This window comes from Myxine glutinosa, chromosome 4, assembly GCF_964187855.1.
Source record: "Myxine glutinosa chromosome 4, kmMyxGlut1.1, whole genome shotgun sequence".
Lineage (NCBI taxonomy): Eukaryota > Metazoa > Chordata > Myxini > Myxiniformes > Myxinidae > Myxine > Myxine glutinosa.
The window spans coordinates 24,030,823-24,053,752 of record NC_136264.1 but is presented as its reverse complement, the minus strand read 5'-3'; the positions used below and the strand labels follow the sequence as shown (position 1 = coordinate 24,053,752).

The 22,930-nt window shown below is 40.6% G+C and overlaps 1 protein-coding gene across 1 annotated transcript in view; it reads left to right on the top strand.

The window, feature by feature from the left end:
• Window positions 1–16,272, top strand: part of LOC137424495 (receptor-type tyrosine-protein phosphatase H-like) — a 398,906-nt gene extending 382,634 nt beyond the window's left edge. The window contains exon 10 of the mRNA XM_078775524.1: window positions 15,447–16,272. Coding sequence (XP_078631650.1) covers window positions 15,447–15,456 — 10 coding nt within the window. The 3' untranslated portion in view covers window positions 15,457–16,272. The remainder of the gene's footprint in view (window positions 1–15,446) is intronic.
• Window positions 16,273–22,930: the final 6,658 nt, after the last annotated feature.

The window sequence follows — 22,930 nt, the reverse complement described above, 5'->3', positions numbered from 1 at the left end:
AGCAATCAGAGATTGCAGACCCTCACCAGAACATGTTTTTAGTGGTTTTTAAGGCTTTTGTGTTACAACAAATATGGCGGCCGAACCACTTGACCGATGACGTCATCTTTTTTTTTTTCTCCACTAATTTATCCATAGATGACGCTCAAGAAAGTTCATCTTGATCGGATGAATTTTGTACTTGTCGAATTATGACGTCATAATGGAGGAACCGATAACATCATCATTAACATATGTTATTTCCCATGGAGAGTTCTTTACAATGAGCCATGTCTCAATTTTTTCTATGCAGCGCTTTTCGAGATACAGTCGTGGCCAAAGATATTGGCACTCTTGCACTTTTTTCTAAAAATTCACCGTTTCTTCCAGAAAATTGTTCAAATTAAAAAATATATTTTGGTATCCACATGTGTGTTTCTTTGGTTTACAGTGGAACAAAAAAAGCTTTTTAAAAAATGACTAAATCTTCACTTATTCCACACAGAAATCCTAAAATAGCCCGGACAATATTATTGGCACCTTTTAGAAGTTGTTAGAAATAATTCGATTTCAAGCAGGTGATTCTGCTTTCCTTTGGAATTGAACTCACCCATGGTGAGTTGCTGGTGCCTGCAATATAAAAATCACTCATTCAACCAGTTTGAACAGAGAAAAGGAGTCATTCTGCTGTTTTGTGTCACTGTGTGTACTGCAATGAGCATGGAGAAAAGAAAGAAAACCAGAGAATTGTCTGAGGAAGTCAGACACAAGATTGTGGCCAACCATGGACAATCTCAAGGCTGCAAGTCCATCTCCAGAGACCTTGATGTTCCTGTGCCAACGTACGCCCATGGTACTGCAGCCAACCTCCCTGGATGTGGCCGCAAGAGAAAACTTGATCGAAGATTATAGCGAAGGATTGTTTCAATGGTGGAGAGAGCACCTCGATCAACTGCCAAACAAATTCAAGCTGACCTTCAGACACAAGGTACGACATTTAAAGCACGCACCATCTGCCCGTCGCCAACTCAATGAAAGGGGGTTCTATGGTAGGAGACCCAGGAGGACTCCACTGCTAAGAAATCCTGACTGGAGTTTTCCAAAACACACCTGAACAAGCCAAAATTCTTCTGGGAGAATGTCCTGTGGACAGATGAGACCAAATTAGAGCTTTTTGGTAAAGCACATCATCTCTATGTTTACAGAAAACAAAATTAAGCCTTCAAAGAAAAGAACACCTTCCCCACAGTCAAACATGGAGGAGGTTCAGTGATGTTTTGGGGTTGCTGTGCTTTCTCTGGCACTGGGTGCCTTGAATGTGTGCATGGCATCATGAAATCAGGAGATTACCAAGGCATTTTGGAGCACAATGGTCAACCTAGTGTCAGAAAGCTGGGTCTCCAGCGAAGGTCATGGGTCGTGCAGTGGGACAATGACCCCCAAACACACTTCAAAAATCACCCAGGAATGGTTCAAGACAAAACTCTGGACTGTCCTGAAGTGGCCAACAATGAGTCCAGATCTAAATCCCATTGAACACCTGTGGGGAGATCTGAAAACAGCAGTTGGGAGAAGGCACCCATCGAATTTTGGAGAGCTAGAGCAGTTTGCACAAGAAGAGTGGGCCATGCTGCCAGTAGAGAGGTGTAGGAAGCTCATTCATGGCTATAGGAAGTGCTTGACTGCAGATATTTTGTCCAAAGTATGTGCTACCAAATATTAAGTCTATGGTGTCAATAATTTTGTCAATGCCATTTCTTTATATTTTCTGATTTAAAAGGATATATTAAGTTCTGAATCAACAAAGGTTCTGCAATATTAACAGTGAAATAAAAAATTGTGGAGACCAAATCCTTTTGTCAATTTCAACTTATTTGAAGAGAAAATTGTGAGTTATTTGAAAAAAGTGCAAGGGTGTCAATATTTTTGGCAACGACTGTATAGAGGTGCAAAGTTTTTCTGAGATTGCACCCATACCACGTGACCTATGACGTTATAATTATCATAAAATAATTATACAGAATGAGGTGCACCTATGGTGAAAATTTCCTGTTATTGGACTAACTGTTGCCGAGAAAAGAAAATTCATCTTGATCGGATGAAGTTTTGTACTTGTCGAATTATGATGTCATAATGAAGGAACCTATGAAATCATCATTAACAGATGTTATTCTCCATGGAGAGTTCTTTACAATGAGCTATGTCTTAAGTATTTATATGCAGCACTTTTGGAGATATAGAACCACTTTCGGAGGTACAGAGGTGCAATTTTTTTCGTTTTTTCCAAGATGGCGCCCATACCACGTGATCTATGACGTCATAGTTATCATTAAAAAATTATACAGGAAGAGGCGCACATATGGTGAAAATTTCCTGTCAATGGGACCAACGGATGGAGAGAAAATTACATTTATTCTGTGCGGACAAACAGACAGACAAATAGACAAACAAAGGACTCGAATGCAATACCTCTGGCGAGGGTAATAACCAGGGAACAAAATGGCAAGCAAGCTAAAGCAGCACTCGGGATATGAGAGCAACAAGGTATGTAGGCAAACTGGGTCTGAAGCTCCAAAGCTTTTCCCAGCAATCTACAAACACACACATTACAAACTCCAATAGAGATGAAGGTGGGAATCAGAAGGTGTTGCCAGCAAGCACAACATCTATTTGTCAAACTGGAGAGTTTATAGAATACGACACCCGCACAGTGTTCAAGTTTATACAGGAGGGTCATACTATTCGTGGGGGTTATGTTCTTGAAAATCCCCAAGGACCACAAATCCGCGATGTGCAAACTTAAGCGGTAATGAGGAAAATAGGGTTAGGGACTTCAACTTAATAATTAGGGACAAAGGGTTATTAAGAACATAAAATATAGTGTTAGAATTATTATTTCGTGTGTGGCCTGTGGCTGCTGGTTTCATCATTGCTGGGATCGCGGCTGTGCCTCTGTTTCCAGTGAGCTGGTACTCATTTTTCTGACTTCAGAAGGATGAAAGGCTGAGTCAGCTCACCTGGTGTGCTTTTACGGCACGACAGGGGCTCAAACTCAAGACCCTAGGCTAGGATATTAAGCCAGCCAGCCTAACTGTTAAGCCAACACCAGGCTTATTTTCCCATATTAAGAACATAAAATAAAGTGTATTTTCTTGAGTTATTTATATCATGAAACTTACTTTTAATAATAATGATGATAAACTTGATCCAATAATGCGATGTCATGATGATGGTGACGACAAAGACGAGTTGGTGGAGATAATGGTGAAAATGATGTTGCGGGGTTTGATGGGGTTATGGTGTTGATGGCCCATGTTAATTCTGTGAATAAATGTGCAAAGTAAATCGCCAATTATTCGAGCGCATGGAAATGCACAAACACAGGGCGAATCTGTGAAGGAGAAATCACGAACAGCAAGGCCCCCATGTACTTCAACTTTAATAAAACAATGATTTAAAATAAAAATCGTTTAAAAAATCCGGAACTTTAGAGCTACTGAAGCAGTCTCACACACCAACCACCCTGATACACTGTAACAAGACAACGACGAGTCACAATTTAAGGGACGAAGGATTTATTGATCACCATAAAATGCAATGTCAATCAGCATCGTACACAACCATATTGGCGGCTTCTTCTTCAACCCGATACACATATATGCCATGCCCTCTCATGTTATATCTCGATATATAGCCTCGTTCTTGGAAGTAATATGAAGGCAATTTGATTTGTGTTCTACAGTCTTCAAATGAATGAATGAGTGAATTATCGTTTTAAGGCCATTTTCCCCGCTAGAGCGGGGGTTAGCCTTGCGGGCCCCATGACAATCATGGTTCCCTGTTTGAGGCAATGTTTTTATGGCCGGATGCCCTTCCTGACGCCAACCCTTAGTCGCCTCTTACGATGCGCAGGGATACGGTGTACCTATTCTAAACCGGGGTACACACCGGGATCATTCATCCCAGCAAGCTGGAACTCAATTTTCCGACCTCGGAAGGATGACAGGCTGAGTCAACCCCCCTGGTGTTAATTTAGCGATCGACCGGGATTCGAACCCAGGATCCTAGGATCCCAAGCCGGTGTCACGAAACAGATCCGCCCCCGAAACAGATCCGCCCCCCCGGCGATTCTGTACCGGTACAGATTCGCCCCCCTCGAAATAGATTCGCCCCCCTGCCACGAAATAGACTCTCCCCCGTGACAAAATCGCCCCCTCATAATATATATGCATCTGTTGATAACATACCTCAGAGTTTTATTTATAAGCACTATAAGTCATTAATTGTTGAATCTCATTTATCTATCACTAAAGCATATTGCTCGTTTCAGATGTAGTAATTTTAAAGTACATGTCACATAAGTACATTCGATATGAAGCTGGAGTGTCTCAGTATTGCCATACCATACATGATGTATTTAATACCAAACAAGAGTTCCATGTCCTTTTCAAGTGTAAGTTTCATTCTTATATCCGTGTTAAATATATTGGTGTACATGTAAACAACTGTAACTAATTTGAAAATTTCAACAGTATGATGTCAAGTAATGATATTATTGTTTTGAAGGGTCTCGGGACGTATTTATACGATGTACAGAAAAGGAAAAAACAGTTTCTCATGTAAATGTGACATGCACAAGCACACTATATATTTTGAAATAGATGTATGTTTTATCCTCCGTTTCTATGTTAAAATCCTTCATTGCATCGTTCGTCCCATTCTGGGTGTCAGATTGCCCATTCTCTGTTTAGGACATTTCATAACGTGTGTTTTTCAAATTTAAGCACAAATGTAGTGGGTTGGGGCACAAAAATGCAGTGATATGGAAGTATGTTCTTCGCCATTTAAAATATGTGTCTGACGTCAATTAGAATTTGATCGAAAATGATGGATTGAATGCGTCCAAAATTGAGTACCGTAAAATGGGGTGAATAGGGACACAAACTGAAAAAAGTTCGGAAACTTTTTTTGCTGAAAATTGATAACCATACTGATTTGTTGATATTTGGGTTGTTTTTTTTTTTTTGTTTTTTTTTTTGCATTATCATTATCTTTTTCTCCCCATAGCTTCCCATAGCTTTTCTTCCCATAAAAAAGCATTTTGATTTTTCTTACCACCACCTTCCCATAGCCCTTTACCTGGAGTGGCTTTATGCCATGTTTGGGGCGATTTCCATTTAAATCAATGAATCTTCCTCTCCTAGTTTAACCTATCGTGAAATGGGGTGAATAGGGACAGCAAGGTGAATAGGGACAAAAAGTGAAAAAAAGTTCGGAAACTTTTTTTGCTGAAAATTGATAACCATACTGATTTGTTGATATTTGGGTTGTTTTTTTGTTTGTTTGTTTGTTTTTTGCATTATCATTATCTTTTTCTCCCCATAGCTTCCCATAGCTTTTCTTCCCATAAAAAAGCATTTTGATTTTTCTTACCACCACCTTCCCATAGCCCTTTACCTGGAGTGGCTTTATGCCATGTTTGGGGCGATTTCCATTTAAATCAATGAATCTTCCTCTCCTAGTTTAACCTATCGTGAAATGGGGTGAATAGGGACAGCAAGGTGAATAGGGACACAAAGTGAAAAAAAGTTTGGAAACTTTTTTCGCTGAAAATTGATAACCATACTGATTTGTTGATATTTGGGTTGAAAGTGTTCTCTTGTTTTTTAAAAAGCAACTTATAGTCCCTATTAACCCCATATATGGGTTAAATAGGAATAAATAGGATTTTTACGGCTGTCCCTATTCACCCCGTTTTACGGGTGAATAGGGACAGTCACAAATACAAAACAATAATAATCAAGAAATAGGGACAGTTTGGAGAAACTTTTTATCCCATTTTTTTTTTCATTGGCACCGTGGTTTATATTATGGGTGCATATTATGTGCATCCATCTGAGCTATCAATTTAGCAATAAGTTGGAAACTCAGGATTGTTTCTTGATTATTATTTTTTTGTATTAGTGACTGCGCCTATTCACCCATAAAACGGGTGAATTCACCCTAATTCACCCTACACCGTAAAACGGGGTGAATAGGGACAGCCATAAAAATCCTATTTATTCCTATTTAACCCATATATGGGGTTAATAGGGACTATAAGTTGCTTTTTCAAAAAACAAGAGAACACTTTCAACCCAAATATCAACAAATCAGTATGGTTATCAATTTTCAGCGAAAAAAGTTTCCGAACTTTTTTCCTTTTGTGTCCCTATTCACCCAATTTTACGGTAGGACGTTGCATGAAACTACTACACAAGGGGATTATTGCGCTTTACTGGGCACGCTTTTCTAAACCTTCTAACCCTAACGTAACCCTAAAACCCACGGTAATCTGCTATCTACCCGAATACAAATGACGTACATAACAATATTGGCGATATGAATGTACTTTTCTTCAATAGGTGATTAGATTAGTTTGATTATAAGTTCAATCGTATATACTTCAACTCTCCCATGCTCTGTAATCATTTGTGTGATTTTATTTTAAATGGCGTCACAGCTTGTAATTGATTTTGCATTACAAATGTGGCTCACACACATATGGCTAGAATAACACTTTTCAACCTAACAAGTCATTCCGAAAGGAGTTCCTATTCCGCATTAGTAGTGAAGCTATCTGTAGCTCTCTGCACTGATATGGTCACAGTGAATAATGCACACACGTCATGATCAGAATAGTTCGACAAACATAGTATGATGAATATTTTGATAAATATTTGGTCAGTTGATGCACAAGTATATATTTTACACATAAACATAATGTGGATCATATTCTCTTAAATGGCAAGCGTTACGCCTAGGTCCCCCGTCGGTAAAGTGATGCGAGTTGACAAAGTGAAAGACGCAAGGCGGCCATCTTGGATTTTGACGTGGCGAACCAATTTTCAATAGCGTTCTTCCTTATGCCGAGATACACCCACACACCAAATTAGAAGTTGGTACTTCGCTAATTTTTCAAGATATTCATCTCACAAGGTTCAGACATACATGGTGGCGGCCATCTTGGATTTTGACGTGGCGACCCAATTTTCAATAGCGTTCGTCCTTATGCCTAGATACACCCACACACCAGATTAGAAGTTGATAATTCGCTTATTTTTCAAGATATTCAGCTCACAAGGTTCAGACAAACATGGCATCAGACATACATGGCGGCGGCCATCTTGGATTTTGACGTGGGTGGCACCCACACACCAAATTAAAATTCGGCCCTTCGCTTACGCATGCCCGCACGCACGCATGCATGCATGCACGCACGGATGGATGGACGGACGGACACACGGACGGAGGGGAAAACCATAGTCCCCCTTTCGCTCCGCGGTGCAATGGGGGACAAAAAGGATATAGATTTCGACAAACCTAATAGCCAGATATCTATGTATATTATACAAAGTACTGAACGCTGGAAATGAATATATTACAGATGCTAACATTCAGTAACGATTTCGATGTGTCACACACACACACACACACACACACACACACACACACACACACACACACACACACACACACACACACGCACACACACACACACACACGCACACACACACACCATTACTATACAAACAGAAATTAATGATGTCAATCAATAGTTTTTACATGGTAAAAACTTTCTACGAAGGTCTTATGGAAACTGACCATAATATACCAAACAATGATCGACATTTACTAGACCACTTAAAGGTCCCATGTAATTCAAAAGTTTCTGGTTATTTATATATTAACTTGACCTTCCTAGTGAAGAAATCACCCATGTTTCTTTTTTAAAATCAACAATGGGATAATTAGACCAATATTTTGAACATTTGTAGTGTTTTTCACAACTTGCTATGCCCCGCCCCTCAAAAAAGTGGAGTTCAGCGAACCGCAGGTCACGTGACCGGTGACGTCACCTCCAGAACGAAGTCCATGCCATCTCGATTCGCTATGCTTCGGCCTGCGATCCGTTCCGTGTAATTTGTACGTACTCTACTTTTGATTTGCTTGATCTTGATCTGAGGTATGCTGAGACACGTGTGTCACGCCTCGCCTCGTTGATAAGCCCGCAAGGTCGCTCCGTGGAGCGGCCTGCACATATTCAACTATGTGTGAATTAAATAATTAACAACTCACAGTCTGAGGTAACTCGGCTAAAAATTATCCGATTTGCACCAAATAAAGTTTATGAATGGTTGCACAGAACCCCTACTTCTCATCAAAAGTGGAAACAGAATGTAAATTGGAGTTAAAATAAGTGTTTGATTTGTATCAAGCAAATGCACGTGGCGCTTGCGAGCGAGCTGCGTTCTGGAGGTGACGTCACATGGATTACGTCATCGGCTTTGAGGTATGGGGCAGAATTTTTAGGGGCGTTCCCAAGTGGTTCGGTTTTCTTTCATTTTTAATGTTTCAGAGTGAATACAACAAAAAATCAATGCCATATTTGAATTCACCATAAAAAGACTCATTTGGATGACATCAAATGCATTTTGAGTGAGATTCCGTGTCTGTGGACCTTTAATCCTCAAAAGACTGCACCTTCAAACATTTGTGTAAAATGCAAATGGTAGTTTTTAACAAAAAAAACAAACACGTTTCTCACAAGCCTCAATGTCCCAAATACCCACGGGTTCTATTTAATTTCCATTTTATAGCAACGGATATACTTGTATAAATGAATCATGGAACAAATATAATTATACATCCTTGTGGTTTATTTCCCGATGTGTATAGGGTGCACAGTGCCAGGACAATAGTGGAGAAGTTCGATATATTTCAATAGTTCTTACTGTCTCGTAAAGAAAAACATGTTCTAAAATAAAATCATGATCAGAAGAAATCAGAGATATAAAAAATAAACATAGTACGGTCATTTGTCAAATATCTTAATATTGAACCAGAACACCAAGAGAGTCACTATAAAGGTCGGTACTCTTTAAGATATGAATTATAGGAAACAAGCATTCTGAGTATTGCGCTGCAATACATGTCCCCTACCGGCAGTCTGTCGTCTGGAAAACTGTTGGGGAAATTACCAAGGGTTATTTACCCACAGGTTCTGAATCGTTCCCAATCGCTAATTACCTCAGGATGGGCTCACCTGTGATTCGCACTCGGGACTTCGATTTATACACCTCACAGACAGGTCAGCAGAAGCACGAGAAAATACCTTGTTGATAAAGAACCTTTCGAGTCGCTAAATATCAGTAATTTATTATATTTTCCGGTTCACGATCAATGATCGATGTGTATATATATATATATATATATGTTGCTCGGCTTGGCTCCGCCCCTCCCGAAAGCGTGCGCTATGTCACGCTGTTGACATTCACAGACGAGGCTGAGGGCATGCGGTGCGGCTTGAGGAGAACTAGAATAAACAAGAGATATCCATAGTCCCCCTTTCGCTCCACGGTGCGACGTTGGACAACAAACTTGTGTAATCTCATTTATTTACATCTTCTTCGAAATTTCATCTCATTTATTTATTTTCATCTCATCTCATCAAGTATGTCAAACTTGTGTAATCTCATTTATTTACATCTTCGAAATTTCATCTCATTTATTTATTTTCATCTCATCTCATCAAGTATGTCAAACTTGTGTAATCTCATTTATTTACATCTTCTTCGAAATTTCATCTCATTTATTTATTTTCATCTCATCTCTCATTTTCATCTCAGTCATCAGCTCTTTGCTCTTTGCTGATGACTCCACTCTCTGCCGCTCCATTCCTCTTCCCTCAGATCGGCAGTCTGCAGCCTCCTCACTCTCTGAAGACTTGGACAAAATCACAGACTGGTCAAACAAGTGGAACATGTCTTTCAATCCTGATAAATCTCACACTCTTAGTATGTCTCTCCGAAAAGATCGACTGGACAACCCTCCCATCTACTTTCTCAACAATCCTCTCCAAGAAGTTCTGTCGCTCAAGCTTTTGGGCCTCACACCTAGCTCGGCTTCACGCTGTTGAAACCAAAGCTTTCAGAATCATTGGAATCTCTCGCGATGAAGCTATCTCTGAGGGCCTTTCACTCACTCACCGCAGGCAGGTAGGTGGTCTTTCTGTCTTCTACCGACTCCTCTCCGGCCTTGCTCCCCCAGCTCTCTCTGTGCTCTGTCCCCCAAATATTCCTACAGGTCGCACAAGATCTGCCAGCAGCCCTTTGATGGTTAAACTGCCAAAATCTCGGCTCTCTGCTCACCTTCACTCTTTCATTCCTCTTTTCTCCCGCCTCTGGAGCAAACTCCCACACTCCCTTCAATCCCACTCCTCCCTCCAGGTCTTTAAAACAGCTGTTCACCACCATCTCTTATCTTCCCCCATCCAAAACCTTGATCTTTTCTACCCCCACTAATTCACCCCAGATCCACCTTGTTTGAAATTCCAACTTCTTTCCTGGAAGTCCTGGCAGTGTCCATATGTTTTATACCTCTCCCACCCCACCTTCCCATGCACCCCCCCCCCCCAAAGCCCTCTCCCTCCCACAGATCTCTCGATGTCTCCATGTCTCTCGGTCCCTGCTCTCAAATGTTGTGTTTGTGTCCTTCCCCCTCTCTCCCCATCTTTGGAGAGCGGTTGTCTACCGCTCCCGATGTTATATGTTTTACGTGTCGGTTTGTCTTTCTGTGTGATTAATGTTCGCTCTTTCACGAGCCTCGATCTTGTATACAAAAAAATAAAAAAATAAAAATCTCATCAAGTATGTCAAACTTGTGTAATCTCATTTATTTACATCTTCTTCGAAATTTCATCTCATTTATTTATTTTCATCTCATCTCATCAAGTATGTCAAACTTGTGTAATCTCATTTATTTACATCTTCTTCGAAATTTCATCTCATTTATTTATTTTCATCTCATCTCATCAAGTATGTCAAACTTGTGTAATCTCATTTATTTACATCTTCGAAATTTCATTTCATTTATTTATTTTCATCTCATCTCATCAAGTACGTCAAACTTGTGTAATCTCATTTATTTACATCTTCTTCGACATTTCATCTCATTTATTTATTTTCATCTCATCTCATCAAGTATGTCAAACTTGTGTAATCTCATTTATTTACATCTTCTTCGAAATTTCATCCACAAAAATAAACACCACAAAAATGAATGGTTGATGCACATCATAGCGTGCGCGGTTTATTCGAAAATTTTGATTTACGCCATCATGATGTATGGTTACAACAATGTGATATTGATATCAAATCTCAAGAAAAGAAAATATACACTATAGCTATAGATTACACGAGTCGTTTCTTCAAATATGGTCTAACACATGTAACGTCTTCCACAGTGAGCGTCAAAATCTATCAATAATTACTATATCAAGTGTTCAAGTATGTCTTAAAAAGATTGAGAAAATGTGTAAGTCCGCACTCAATCAATTCCCCAAACAATATTAGTCGTACTTTTATCACGTCCGCTCTTGTAAACCAATATTTTCATATGTATATTTATATTTGATGTTAATTTATCAAAATATAAACAAATGCATACGAATGTAAACATTCATCTTGAGGCCCATAATTGCTTCAAAATGTCGCATGTATAAAATAGTGAAAAAAAATCATATTTTATTTAATTTTTATTTAATTCAATATGGTTTATTTAATGGAAATGTAAACGAGAATGGGGGGCGATTCTATGCTGATGGGGGCGAGAAACGTATCCGCCGGGGGGCGAGTTTATACAGGTACTGATTCGCCGGGGGCGATTCTGTACCGGTACAGATTCGCTGGGGGGAGAGTTTATACGGGGGCGGATTTATTTTGCCGCACCGGCACCCTAACCGCTAAGCCTTCAAATGTACAATTCAATTTTACTGCCGTTTTCCCCAGTGGCGATGACATCACCCTATCTAATAAGTTATATTAGTCATTTGTAGCAGTTGTTTGTGTCCTTTATGACGTTCTGAAAAACCAGTCGGTTCCTTGTTTGGAATGATTTTCAATTTTGTTTGGCAGGCAGACAAAGTAACAATAATATCTTGCTCCTCTCTGCAAACATGCGATTGGGACAAATTCAGAGCCAAAATACGGTAGAGCGGCAGACTTTTCTTTCGATTCATGTTCTGATTAGCGTTCAAAATCTAGCATTCTATATAAAATAAGCTGTTCCTCGATCATAAACTGACAATCATAAACTGATCAGACAGATGGACGAACGGACGACCATGAACCAATTGCTTAACCTCACCCTTCACTTCACATTGACAGGGTAATAATTCCAGCAGGATGAATGTGAAGCACAAACAGTTCAAGCATGCATCTTCAGAGGAGATTAAAAGGCTTCCAATGTGACCTCTTTTCAAAGTCTCCAACATGGAGGTGATAGAGGTGTGTCTGTGTTGCAGCCAGGAGATGGTATGGATAATGTGCACTATGCTTTCGTTTTTATAACGGCTTTGTAAGACATTGCATAATGCGCTATCCTCCATTATTCCATCTGCTCTTACGTACAATCATTTTATTTATCTGCTCTTACTCTTAGCAAAAATAATAGCATATAATTAATTGCACAGGGGCCATCGATTTATTTTACATAACGAATGTGGCAGAACTTTTGACTTACCCGCTCGTCCGTACTTAATAAATAGATACCTGCAGATTTGGTTAATTGTACATTGCTCCTTTCCTATGCCATCTCCATGCGCTGCATGACGTCATTGCCGGGCACCGAAGGGGGCCTGGCAATGTCGCACGCTGGAGGATATGTTATTTATTTGGCATGGGGGCGCGGTGTACTTTGAATGTATCTATACTCGTTTTTGATTTCGTGATTAATCTTGTTTTTGAAGTTTTTGATTTATTTATTTGATTATTTGATCAATGACTTATTTAATTGATTATTATTTTAAAGTTTCAGATGAAACGGTGGTGGTTTAGGTGTTCTATTAGCCAATGATTAATTAATTAATTATTTTACGATTATTATTTATTTATTTTCATCATTAATCATTTATTCATTTTATTTTCTTTCTCATCTGGCCAATCTCCCAAGTACCTTTTGAGCTAGGAAGCTGATATTTGGACACGACAGTGACCAAGTGATGTGGCTTTCAAGGATATTTTTTGATTTGATTAATCCATTAATCGATTAATTCTTGATTGATTAATCAGGTAATTATTAAATTTTTCCAATTAATGGCTTATTTAATTAATTTTCAAAAAGTTACAGCTTTGGATGAAGCACTGGTGGTTTCGGTATGCTATTAGCCAATTGATTTAGAAAATATTTTATGACAATCTTTTATTGATTTTAATTATGCAATGAATCAATAAATTATTGTGCACCTCTCTCTCCCAATACAGTCTCTATGAGCTGCATGGCGGTATTGCCGGGTGCCGAAGGCGCCCTGGCAATGCCGCGCTGGATGATATTTATTTACAGACTTGGCATTTAATATGGAATATTTTTTTGGTGGGGGTGAACTTACTTTTCAAGATGACTTAGAACCAAAAGGTCATTGGAATTATGTTGAAATTATTCTAGATTTTGTTAACGTGACCTTTAAAAGAAACAAAAACCACATTTGACATTTCAAAGCAAATAAATTGATCCTTGAATGTGATGTAAACTGATATCGAACTCAATTCACGGACAGTACTGTGTTAAACTTCTGTACGTTTTCCAGAAGTATCTCTTTATTTTGCACATTAGCCAAAAAAAATTTCAACAAAAACAAAAGCTAAATTATGACTGGGATTACGGACAGTAAAATTACAGTTCAGTACTTCATGTAACCCCCACGAGCATTCAGGAGAGCACGGGCACGTCGAGGCATGCTGTTCACGAGATTTGCCAAGGTTTGGTCAGGAATCGCTTGCCATGCAGTGACAATAGTCTGCTGCAAGTCACGCACAGAGGTCGGCTGCTGGTCCAAGTTGTCGATTTGACGCGTTAATTCTGCCCACAAGTTCTCTATCGGATTCATATCCGGGGACATGGCAGGCCACTCCATATGCTCTACACCACGGTCAGCAAGAAAGTGTTGGATCATGCGAGCACGATGAGGCCGTGCTTTGTCATCTTGGAAGACAAAGTTTCCTCGAAAGGCTAGACGAGCAAATGGAAGCAATGTTTCTTCCAGAATGACCCTGTACTTGAACTGGTTCAGGTTTCCATTCAGAACAACCAGGTCAGTTTTGCCCCCTGCATGAAAAGCAGCCCAAACGGTCACCCCACCACCTCCAGCTTGGACTCTTGGCACTATACAATCTTCGTTGTGGGCTTCATGCACTTGTCTGCGCACTCGGACGCGGCCATCTTGGCGATAGACCAGAAATCTAGACTCGTCACTGAAGGTCACATGATTCCAGTGTCCTGGCTGCCATTGACGGTGCTCTCTGGCCCACTGCAATAGGCGCTGGCTGTGTTGTCTGGTCAGGCGTGGCTTTCCCAGGGGACGCCTGGCACGATAGCCTGCTTGAACCAGTCGTTGGTTGACTAGCCTTCCGGATACAGGCACATTTGTCAGTTGCTGCCACTCAGCCCTAAGCCGATTAGCTGACTTGGTACGGCCATTGCAGACTAACCGGTGCAGCTGGCGATCATCTCTCCTTGTGGTTCTGCGTGGACGTCCTGGCCTCGGTATTGGAGTAGGGACACCCCTCTGAGCATTTCGTGTCAGGATCTTTGACATCTGACCTTGAGTAATGCCATACTGCCGAGCAATAGCACGCTGTTTCATGCCAGAATTTCGTAAAGCCACCACTCCATGACAAACAGCATTGTCAAGTTGACGTACCATCTCCAGAGGAAGCGGCAATAACTTTTGTGGACGTGCAGCAGTTGTTTTCCACTAATACAGAACGCAACAACCCTTATATACCCGATTGTGATGCCAATCGTCAAATGTACCTGTCCTTACATTTTGTCACGCCACCTGTGATATAATCCTGTTATTGACTTCTTGCTGCGAAAGACAATCAGTGACATGGTTCTTTCAACAAAGACATCATCGAAGGGTAAATGAAACTCACCAGATTGATATACTGAGTTCAGAAAGTAAACCCAAGTCAAGAAAAAAAAAATTCCATATTAAATGCCAAGTCTGTATTTGGCATGGGGGCAGTGTGCTTTGAATGTATCTCTACTTGTATTTGTTTTGTTCACCAAAAGTTCACAGAAGACAGTGTAAATCTCACAGAAGTGATCTATTTTATGACAAACCACAAGTGAAGATAATTGTTGAACAATGCAAGGTGATGCTTCCAATAGTTGCATCCCAAAATATCAAATACATGGATATGGGTTCAGCCACTGTTTGTACTCTACTGTATAAAAGGAGGGTCATTGGGGTCTGATTGGTGAACCATATTATTGTTGTTACTCATAGATAAGTCCAACACTCCTGGAGCTCTTAGTGTCAATAGAAGAAAAGTCTGAATGCTTTATTACCATCTGAAGAGGTGAAAGAAGGTACATTCTCAAGGTATTCAGTTATCTTTGTAACGTTTAACTTCCTTCTGCTGCAGAGCCTCGTGAAGAACAGAAAACATTGGATATCCTGACTTTTTTTGTTGTTGTGAATTTCCAAGATTGATCTTGAGCAATTGTGTTTAAAGTGGTGGCCAAATGGTGAGGACACCTCAGGTGGTGGGTTCATATGTAGCCGAACGCAACATTATTTAAATATTTGTAATCTGTGAGCAATGGTGTTGGAAGAATTATCATGATTATGCTGTTGGATTGTTGGTACAGTAATAACCCAGCTGGCTCTTAGTCTGGTCCACATGCGATGTCGGTCCACCCTGTGATTGGCTCGTAACACCCTTACCATATCTAGGATGGGCGGTAAAATGCTACAAAATCCCAGACGATAGATGGGAAAAGAAAGAAAAGCATAGTTGTATGGTTAACATTTTAAAAATAACACCCTTGTAAAATTGTAAAATGATGATGATCTTCAGATTTGTAATCAACATAAATTCTATTTTCAAGAAAATCTTGCAATTTACAGCAAGACACAAACTTTCCACCATATGTTTTCTTGATTTCTCTGAACATCGACTTTTGCAATCTTGAGCATTTTAATGATTATATATATTTTAATATTATGCTTAATCTGGCGCTTTTCATCTCGCCAAGCATCTCTATCCCTCTCAGCCGTATCTCCCTTTCATTATCCACACTCCACATGTTTGACATATTAATCCAGTATTTGTCAACTTTTCCGAATCCAAACGTTGTACTTATCTCCATTCCGTTACCCCCCTTTTCTCCCTGCTGCTGAATCGTTTTTTTGTACCTATCTAATCCCATATTTTCCTTTTATCTTATTAAATGAGTGATTCATTGATATTGAATGGTGTATCACAATGCTATCTGCAATCTTTCTCCACTCGTTACTTCTTTTTACTGCACGTCTCGTACACACCTCTTCTCTTATTTATCATTGTTGGAAGGTGAACCTCTCATCCTTTCTTATTTAGCTCACACATGAACCTCAATATGTTCATTTATATAGAAATGATGGAGAGGCTTTATGTTTGGCAAAATTAATTGGTGGATTAATCTCTCACATCAGTTTTATGAGCACAATTACATAAAGACTGTGGAAGTCTCGTGTGCTGACACAAAATGGTTCAAACAACTCTCGTGCCCAAAAGGCAAAGGTGTCCAAATGTTAATATTACACATTTAATTTCTATTTCCCATGCCTTTTTGTGACCGCAAGCCGCCACCTGGCCCTGCCCGCTAACAAGAGGTTTTTACACATACAGTACAATTTTATCCCTAACTACACTGTCTATAAATTACATCATGTATGACATGGCCTCCGCAGCATCACGTGTAACAAGCCAACTTACTTTGACATTTTCCTGTTTACAAGAGTAAATCTATGTTACGTGAATCACACGGACCATACCACACTTACTACATTCTAAATAGATGGATCTCACTCCCCCCTCCCCCCCCCCCCCCCCCCCACAAAACCCAGGCAGGCCTACCTTATCAGACAATTTCATTGAGCCAATTCAAACCCGATCAATTTGACCACGTCCCCCAGTTGAAGTCACCTGCTCCAGTCCCCCAGTTGAAGTCACCTGCTCCAGTTGTCAACGGAGTCCAAATTCCCAAATTCGAAACCACCTAGCCAATTTCACGGGCTACCTGCCTTTCTTAGCACATATCAGGTTGCATGGGACCAAGTGGAACATCCCCACAAACACAACAACATTAACCTTCCCTGCAGGGCCATGGCATCACAATTACCTACAGGTGCGGCCTCAACTCAGCCACGGGGAGGTCTTATAATGTGGTGGTGGTGGTGGTGGTGTAGCAGTACGTGGTGTCTGCAGGGAAACAAGAAAGGCCCATCGCGAGGGAAATCCTGACACCCTGCTGCAGGGGTCACCCAAATGGCACTCCTTGGCCATCCATGGTCGCCAGGGGTCCTCCACCCCATTGACGACCTTTCAGGTGGGTTTTCCATTCCCAGCCACTTGCTGTAATACCAGGGGGGGGGGGGTGGGGGAGGGTCTGTCTGTCACCATGGAAGTGAAGAGATTGCAATGGGACACTGGTTTATTCTACATGTTGGTCAGTTAGTCCACACTATCAAAGTGACCTCAGCACCATCCGACACACACCACTGTGTGTGTTACGGAAAGAGGTGTTTTATGGTGGCCGGAGTGCAAATCCTGCCACCAACCTCCTTGAGAGAGGACCCAGTGAGTTGCAACTCATTTTGCCGACCTCAGAAGGATGACAGGCTGAGTCAACCGCACCTGGTGTTAATTCAACAGCTGACCGGGATTCAAACTCAGGACACTAAGATCCCAAACCCTGCACCCAAACCGTTAAGCCAACACCAGGCTTAGGGTGGTTGAGGGACATCAGACATGCATACATACTGAGAGACAAACACTGTAAACACAGGAACCAAACATCTACGCCGTAAAATATCGTTTGTTTAATCACGAATTTGCTGGTTCTAAAAGCCTCCATGTGAGTTTGAAGAAGAGGAAGATGTGCTAATGTATGGTTTATACACACAGCAGTTTGAACGGAAACATTTATTATTCTATGACAGTAGCAACCCTTTATGAGGACATGGAACAGCATACAAAATTATATATACAGTAGTGATATTTTGCAAAGCAATAGAAAAAATATATAAAACAACACAGAAGCAATCCACAAACAACAACAACCACAGCCACGATAACAATCGAGTGTTATATAAGATCCTTATTTTCACGTGTTTTACTTCATGTGTTTCACGTGTTTGTTTGTGTTTCACACTGAATGAAAAATCTAAAGGTAGAGCATGCAGATTGTGATACATGACGGGTTCAACGATAGGAATCAAAATGGCGGTGTGTGGAGTCAGCTGTCGCACCGCCGTAGTGACATCACATCACCCCTGTCATGTGACCAGATCCTCAGCCCTAATTGGTGTACGTTTGAGGGGACATACATACAAACAGACAGACAGACAGACAAACACTGTTCTAGACGGCTTTGCCCTGTGGGCTACGCCGTAAAAATTTCCACAACTTTACCATCATTTTTGCAGCGTCTTTTACACCACCTTCTTCAGCACGTTACATTGTTTATTTGTGCCTGGTCTTTGTGTTCTTTATGATATTCTCACACAGAGTAAGTTTTCTGTTTGGAATGATTTTCAATTTTGTTTTACTGCCAGATAGGCAGACGGAGTAAAACAAGATTGAAAGTCGAACAGCAGCGTAGCCGGGATTATTTGATACTTTAGTTGAAGAGGATAGTGTGACGTGGGTGGGGATACCAGTTAGTAAATAATGTAATTTTTTTTTTTGAAGTACTGTAAGTCTCTAAGGTATCTGTCACCACGGAAGTGAAGAGATTGCATTGACACACTGGTTTATTCAATATGTTTCGAGTCGTCAACAATGAACCAACCATACCCCGCTTCAATCTCGTAATTTTACAGTCACGACAAAGGTATTGCAGTGTTATGATTATATTTACGATGTCATCATTATTAAATTGCATTAAATCAGACCTTTTCCACCTTTATTTACACATTGCAACCCACAACTTCCAAGTGAAAAACAAATTCTACAAATTTCAGAAAATTAATAAAAAATACAAAACTAGCACATCTTGGTTGGACAAGTTTCCACCCCCCTGAGTTAATACTGGGTGGATTCGGTGGAAGCAGCTTTGACAGCAATTACACCTGTGAGTCTGTTGGGATAGGTCTCTACCAACTTTGCACACCTTGATTGGGCAATGTTTGCCCATTCTTCTATACAAAACTGTTCAAGCTCAGTCAAGTTGCGTGGGGAGCGTTGATGGACAGAAATCTTCAAGTCATGTAACAGATTTTCGATTGGATTTAAGTCGGGTCTGTCTCTGGGCCACTCAATGACATTTATCTTTTTGTTCTTTAGCCATTTCAGTATAGTTTTGGCTGTGTGCTTCGGGTCGTTGTCATACTGAAAGGTGAACTTCCGCCACAATTTCAGCTTTCTTGCAGAGGGCACCAGGTTTTCCTCTAGGTTTTTCTGTATTGTGCTCCATCCATTTTCCCTTCTATCCTGACAAGTGCGTGCCCCAGTTCCTGCTGATGAGAAACATCCCCATAACATGATGCTGCCATCGCCATGCTTCACAGTCGGGATGGTGTTCTTTGGGTGAAGTGCTGTGTTTGGGTTTGTGCCAAACCTAAAGTTTTGCATTTAGGCCAAAACGTTCCATCTTGGTTTTGTCAGACCACATAACTTTTTGCCACATGGCTTCAGAATCTCCAGAGTGGGTTTTTACAAACCTCAAACGGGACTCAAGGTGGGCTTTTTGAGTAGTGGCTTCCTTATCGCCACCCTACCGTACAGGCCAGAATTGTGGAGTGCTTGGGATATTGTTGTCACATGCACACAGTGACGATGAGATGGTGCTACCTGTTTCTGCCAAATAAAAGATCAAGCTCTATAGAAGGAATAAAAAAAAAAATGAAATTGGACCAAAGTGGAGAAGGAAATCATCCATCATTGCTTAGTCTTTCTGTCATTCAGCTCATGAGCGTTGGGCGATGAATGGCAGGGGAAAACAATTCATGGAACAGTTGTGGAAAACGAAAGTGGCCACCAGATTAGAAACGGTCCCATTCTATCAATTTGAGAGGATTGCATCAACTCACGAAATATATTTCTCAAATACTCTATAGGATTCCATCTCACTAAATTTGATAGGCCACGAAATACTCGTATAAATCAAATAAAAGACATAACAGATGGAGACAGAGGATAAGCGGCAGAAGATGTGAGGATAATGTGAGTCGAGGACTCGCCGGGAGATAGAGGGAGCCCAGAACCAAGAACTAGAGGTATGATTGTTGAAAACAAACTCAAAATAGAAATGATAGCAAGGAATATATATTTAAAAAACTATGACAAAGTCAACAAAAGGAGAAAACAAAACCAGATGTTTGAAAACAAGCCGAAAATATTATATTGCAAACTAGGAAAACAAAAGCAAGATGTATCTAATCTCTTCCCCACTCCACCCCTCCCAAATAGATTCAAAACTTGGAAAAGGAAAAAAACTGAAAGGAAATGTCCCCAGTGATATTTGTTGAAGGAAAAATAAAAGGAACAATTTGCAAAAATGCTAAACTTTAAAAATCCCGGCCCAGATGGAGTTCCATATTTCTGGCTAAAGCAACTAGATGCTCTCCACAATTACAAAACTCGAGCATTCAACAAATAATCCAATGGGAGGAGATATTTGATGAGTGGCTAACAGAAGGTAACACCTTCCTCATCCAAAAATCTGAATAAACTCGACTACCTCAAACTTCTTATGGGAATAATTAATCATAGAAATTGCATAATGCCAGCTAACATAACAAGGATGTCAAGAGGCAGAACAGAAGGGATGCAAAAGGGTATGCTGCAAAACAATTAACCACCTCCTACTAAACAAAGCCATACTTGAAAACTGTAAAATGAGCATAACGAAATTGTACACAGCCTGGAGAGACTACAAAAAAGGTTTGATAATGTTCCACATTCACGGATGATAAAATGCATGCAATTGTACAAGATCAACCCCCAAGTAATCAAACTCAGAGAGAGCAATGGAGCTTTGGAATGCCACATTGATATTACAGCACTCGGAAGGAAAGATCGAAATACCAGGAGTGAAGATACGAGACGGGATCTTCCAAGGTGACAACCTTTCAACCCTCCTGTTTTACCTTGACCTGGCCCTACTGAGCAACCTCATTAATGGTCAAGAACAGGATACACACCCTATCATCCAATAACAGAATGTCAAAAGAGACATGGAAGGTGACACCTACTCTACGTGGATGATCTGAAACTTTTTGCATCAAAAGACCAAAATTTCAGAGAACAACTGAACTTCGTGTAGTGGTACTCCAACGCCTTTCCAATGGAAGTCGACAGAGATAAGTGAGCCAAGTTCAAAACCGGATAAGGTAAACCAACAAAAACAGACAACATAACGATTGACCTGTCTTCTACTGACTCCTCTCCGGCCTAGCTCCCCCAGCTCTATCTGTGCTCTCTATCCCCCAAATATTCCTACAGGTCGCACAACATCTGCCAGCAACCCTCTTTTGGTTAAACTGCCAAAATCAAGACTCTTTGCTCACCTTCACTCTTTCATACCTCTTTTCTCCCACCTCTGGAACAAACTCCCCCACTCTCTTCAATCCCACTCCTCCCTCCAGGTCTTTAAAACAGCTGTTCACCACCATCTCAATTCTTCCCCCATCCAAAACCTTGATCTTTTCTACCCCCGCTAATTCACCCCAGATACACTTTTGTGAAATACCAACTTCTTTCCTGGAAGTCCTTGCAGTGTCCATGTGTTTTATGCTTCTCCCACCTCCCACCAAGCCCTCTCCCTCCCACAGATCTCCCGATGTCCCTGTTCTCAAATGTTGTGTTTGTGTGCTTCCCCCTCTCTCCTCATCTTGTCTACTGCTCTGCTTATTGTATGTTTTATGTGTCTGTTTGATTTTTTTTGTGTGATTAATGTTAGCTCTTTCACCAGCCTCAATCCTGTATACAAAAAAAATTTTAAAAAATTAAAATACAGGACCAACAAAACGAAGCATCTTACAAATGCCTCGGAGTAGAGGTTGGCCACCAAATATCTTACAAACAAATGCACAAAACAATTTCCAAAGAATACCTGTGTAGATAGAATGTGGTTGATCCTGAAAACATATCTCTCCCTGAGAAACAAAATCAAAGTCATGAACCAACTACAGTACCAGTATTTCAGGACAGCTGCAGAATAATAAACTGGTCACAAGTGGAAACAAGAAAGCATCTGAAAATGCAAAGCCCCTCTACGTCCGTTTGCATTCAGACGTCTTCTTTTTCCTCTATCTCACTATAATTCACCAAATGTCCGTCTGTCTGTTCGAAGGTACCGTAATAACTGCTGAACCAAACGCAAAGATATTTTGGGTGGGTAGTCCTGGGATCTCCAGGAGTAAAATAGGCTATTTAGTTTTCCCAATTTCAGCTTTGGTCTCCAGCATTCTCAGGTTTGGACTCTCGCATAACATTCTCGTTCGCATAACATTCATTGTGATGATGTTCTCATTGTGACGATCTTACTATAATTCACCAAATGTCCGTCCGTCTGTCTGTCTGTTCGAAGGTACCGTAAAAACTGCTGAACCGATCGCAAAGATATTTTGGGTGGGTAATCCTGGGATCTCCAGGAGTAAAATAGGCTATTTAGTTTTCCCAATTTCAGCTTTGGTCTCCAGCATTCTCAGGTTTGGACTCCCGCATAACATTCGCGTTCGCATAACGTTCATTGTGACGATGTATGTGTTCACAGTAGTGTTTGACATGACGGTGTGAACGTAATTTCGTAATATTTTTCGTTTCGTAATCCTTTAATGAACGTTTAATGTTTAATGAACGTTTAATGTTTAATGCCCTTTGATGTCCGGGGCCGCACGCGTGCTACACTGGACGGGCCA